Raw genomic sequence first — 3645 nt, 5'->3', positions numbered from 1 at the left:
GCGTGTGTAGGCACAGGCATTTCGTTTTAATCATGGACAAATTGTTTTAACCACAGAAAAACTAAACCTAAGTGGCACTTCATTTTAACAACAGAAAAATGTGGATTTGGGGGGATTTTTTAAAACAAAGTTTTGGATTTTTTTTTTTTTAATCAGGGAAAAGTAGGATCCCTGATTATGGTCCACACGGCAGCGCTGCAGCCCGCCCCCGGGGCAGCCCGGCCCGAAGCCAGGCCGGACGCACCAAGTGGCCCCTGCTGCCCTTGGAACTAGGCTGAGGCCCCGCCCATTCCGGGCCTGACCAATGGGCTGGCAAGGGTCCACCACACGTCACTTTCACCCCCCCCCCAGCTCTCACCTCGCGCCCAGCCCCGGTGCCAACTGCTGCCGCCGGCGCGCGCCGGGCGCGGGCACAGGCGCAGAAGCGGCAGCGGCGAGAAGTACGGCCACTTCCAGTCTCCAAGGCAACGGCGTGGCGCGGGGCGGCTGCCGTCGAGGTCACGTGGCGCTGCGCGGCCGCCCTCTGCCGGCCTGCGCGGGCCCAGCTGCAGAAGGAGGCGGAGGCAGGGGGGCAGGAGAGCGCGCCCGGCTACCGCACCACGCGCCATTGCCGCTTTCGTCCTGCGCTGCAGCAGCTCCAGGACGGGGCGGCGCCTCCACTCCCCCACCCCTGCCCGGCGCTATTGGGCGCCCATCGCTGAGCAGGCGCTGCTGTGCCGGCCTTATTCCGGCGCCAGCATGTTTAACTTCCGCATCCGGCGCGCTGACGTCACCCCGCTCGCTCCCGCTTCTGTTAATTTTATGGGTCGCTGACGTCCCTTGTGGGAGGACTGGCGGGGAGGCGGGCGACCGCGGAACGTTGGGGTCAAAGCCTCAGCGTGAGCAACGCGAGAAGTTACTCCGCCCTCTGCCCTCGTTCATGAGAATAAAGATCTTGTATTACGTGCCCGCCCGCGCTCCCTGAGTGCTTGCTAGCTGGTATGGCAGGGAGAGGCCCTGCACAGCCAGCCCAGGGGTATCAGATGCACGATGACTATCGTAGTTGTACAGTCATTTCAACCTTTGTACGATGTGCCAGCAAGAATAAAAAGTGTTCAAACTGCAATAATAAAGTAATAATTATATATACTTAAAAATGGAAAATATAATAATTAAAACAGTAAAATTTAAAAATGTCATAAGTAATTAAAAAACATATGTAATAAAAATGTGATAATAAAAGTGTTCAAAATTCTTGCAAAGAAGATTTTTTTCCAACTATTTGAGTTGGTCTAATAAAAGATATCAGATTTACCCAAAGAACCTTGTCCTCAAAACATACGATAATTTTCGAGGCTCTTAATTGATGCAGCGAAACCTAAACCACTTTCCGGGAGGCTGAACTGACTTCTGGGTTTGTTGTCAGCACTTTCTCATGACAGCTTGCCTTGAAATAAAGAAGTGCTTCAACTCTGGTGACCCAGTTCTCACTCGCTGGTGACTTACAGTGAGCAATATAAAGTCAATAAGACTTATTTGTATCCTTATTTGCATAGTTTTTCAGCAAATACGATAATAGTGAGCTTCCACTATGATAATTTTCATATTTGAGACCTGGCGATGCTGCTGCCATCTGTGTGCAGGGAGGCGTGGGGCCAAGGGTGGATCCAGAGTGGGGTGCAGCGGTGCATTCGTGCCTCCTTTCATTGGTGACCCGTAGAGGGTGCACGTGCACCCCCTGAAATTGGTGGTGCACCCCGTAAGATTGGCTACCTCCAGAGTTACACAGCAAGTTGATGGCAAAATGGGGACTAAAAATCCAGATGATCTTCCTAGGTCTTAATGTAAGGTAGGGTTGGTTTCAAGGTGAAAAAGGGTTCTCCCTTTGGATGAATTGGAAGGACAGTACCGAAGTTCTGAAGAACTTCAGACTCCCTGGTCTACACCAAGGGAGGGCAAAATAGGGCCTGCAAGCTGAATTTGGCCGGCCAGGTGATTTCATACAGTCTGTGGGTGGGTGCCCACCGATTAGTTGCTTCATACCTGGCCCGCAGCTGCCCCTGCTGCAATCACATGGGGCCCAAGCCCCACCCACTCCTGCCAGGGCAGTGTGCTGTGCTCCCAGCCTCAGGTGGGGGAGAGCCCTGGCCCCAGCCCTGGCCAGCACACAGCTCCTGGGTGGGGCTGCTGCTACTGCTGGTCGGCTCCCCCAGCTCCTTGTGTCCCTGCTGCAGCATTTGTGGCAGCAGGAAGGGAAGTGCTGGGGGGTGAGAGAAGCTGCAGCTGGGTTGAAGCACGGAGCCCAGGGCCCAAGCCCAGTGGGAGCGCGGGTCGGCCCAGTTCCATCACGCAGGGCTCCCTGCAGCTCATGTGCAGCTCCCAGGACTCACACACCAATTGTGGGGAGTCCCATGTGATACAGCCAGCAGCCTTCACCACTGATGCCATGTGCAGCTCCCAGGACTCCACTGGAAGTGATGGGGAGCCCCGTGTAATGGAGTCAGGATGGTTCAGCCCTACTCCCTGCTTCCTGATGAAGTCCTGGGAATTGCACGTGGTGGCAGGGAGCAGATCCAGGCCACTGGCTCCATCGTACGGGACTCCCCTCTCACGGTGTGCGGCTTTGGCCAGGTCCCAGGGGCTGCACATGATGGAGGCAGGACAGCCTGGCCCCGCTCCTTGTTGCCACGTGCAGCTCCTGGAAGTGGCTGGAGCCACACATTGCCAGGGGGCTCTGCCTGTGTAGGCCTCAAGGGCCTGCTGCTTGCTGTTGCTGTGACCAGCAAAGGCTGTGTGCCACAGGGAGGGGGGGCTGGCTCAGCCCCCCGCACCCCCACAACCATATCCCCCCCTAGGGAGACCATCTTTTCCAAATTGGAAGATGAGACACATGCCCACCTCCTCCCCACCCCAGTTGTGGCACAGCCAGAAGAGAGCCAAGTGGAGCCCGTGTGGGGCAGGGGATGACATGTGTTGCCCACTGTGGGCTTGGGGCTCCCCACCCTGCTGCCGTTGCCCGGGAACCCTGCACCAGCCACATGGTCATGGCAAGGTGCCTCCTGCCCACCTGGCAGCATCTGGGGGCACAACTCTGTGCTACTGCCACTGCCACTGCTGCCAGGTAGACAAGTGGTGCCTTACCATAGCATCACGGCAGGCACAGGGCCCTGCATCCTCCCTCCCTCTGTGCACAAATCTGGGGTGGGGGCACATTCCTCCCCATGCTCCCCTCCCTCAGAGTACATGCAGCAGCATGGAGCTGGCTCCCCTCCTGCCCCCCCGACAAGCCACCCATGATTCCATCCTGCTCCCCAGTCATTATCTTGCTCTCAGGATTATGAATGCACACATGTGCATGTGGCACCTCCTATGTCCTGCTTCCCCCAGCCCCAAGCAGACCTTGCAGGCTGAAACTCTGCGGGAACACCAGCTATTTCACGTGGTTTTCCACAGTAAACAGAAAACCTGGATCTCTGCATGATACTGGGGAATCCAGGACAAATGCTGTCCTGGAGTCATTCTGCCCAGGACTCGATGTTCCCATTTCAGGACTGTCCCACCCATTCAGGGATGGGTGGTCATCCTACCTCTTCCACACCCTGCCCACACACCTCCCACACACACATTATTCTTTTTCAGAGATATTTCTCAGGCATTTGTCAATCA

The 3645-nt window shown here is 56.1% G+C and overlaps 1 protein-coding gene and 1 long non-coding RNA gene across 4 annotated transcripts in view; one reads left to right on the top strand and one right to left on the bottom strand.

Annotated features, from left to right (window-relative positions):
* The window catches only part of MCUR1 (mitochondrial calcium uniporter regulator 1), a 27198-nt gene extending 26033 nt beyond the window's left edge, over positions 1-1165 (bottom strand). The window contains exon 1 of one of the 3 annotated variants that reach the window (XM_019523102.1): positions 359-1165. In XM_019523102.1, the coding sequence (XP_019378647.1) occupies positions 359-608 (250 nt within the window). In that variant the 5' untranslated portion in view covers positions 609-1165. The remainder of the gene's footprint in view (positions 1-358) is intronic. The other 2 variants (XM_019523094.1, XM_019523085.1) reach the window with 2 other exon arrangements.
* LOC109301852 overlaps positions 1-1519 on the top strand; it is a 30559-nt gene extending 29040 nt beyond the window's left edge. The window contains exon 5 of the long non-coding RNA XR_002098648.1: positions 1492-1519. This is a non-coding gene — a long non-coding RNA (uncharacterized LOC109301852). The remainder of the gene's footprint in view (positions 1-1491) is intronic.
* The last annotated feature ends 2126 nt before the right edge of the window (positions 1520-3645 follow it).

Source organism: Gavialis gangeticus, unplaced genomic scaffold (assembly GCF_001723915.1).
Source record: "Gavialis gangeticus isolate Ggan-Ray unplaced genomic scaffold, GavGan_comp1, whole genome shotgun sequence".
NCBI lineage: Eukaryota > Metazoa > Chordata > Crocodylia > Gavialidae > Gavialis > Gavialis gangeticus.
The sequence above is the reverse complement of the archived record's forward strand: the minus strand, read 5'-3'. Positions and strand labels throughout refer to the sequence as shown.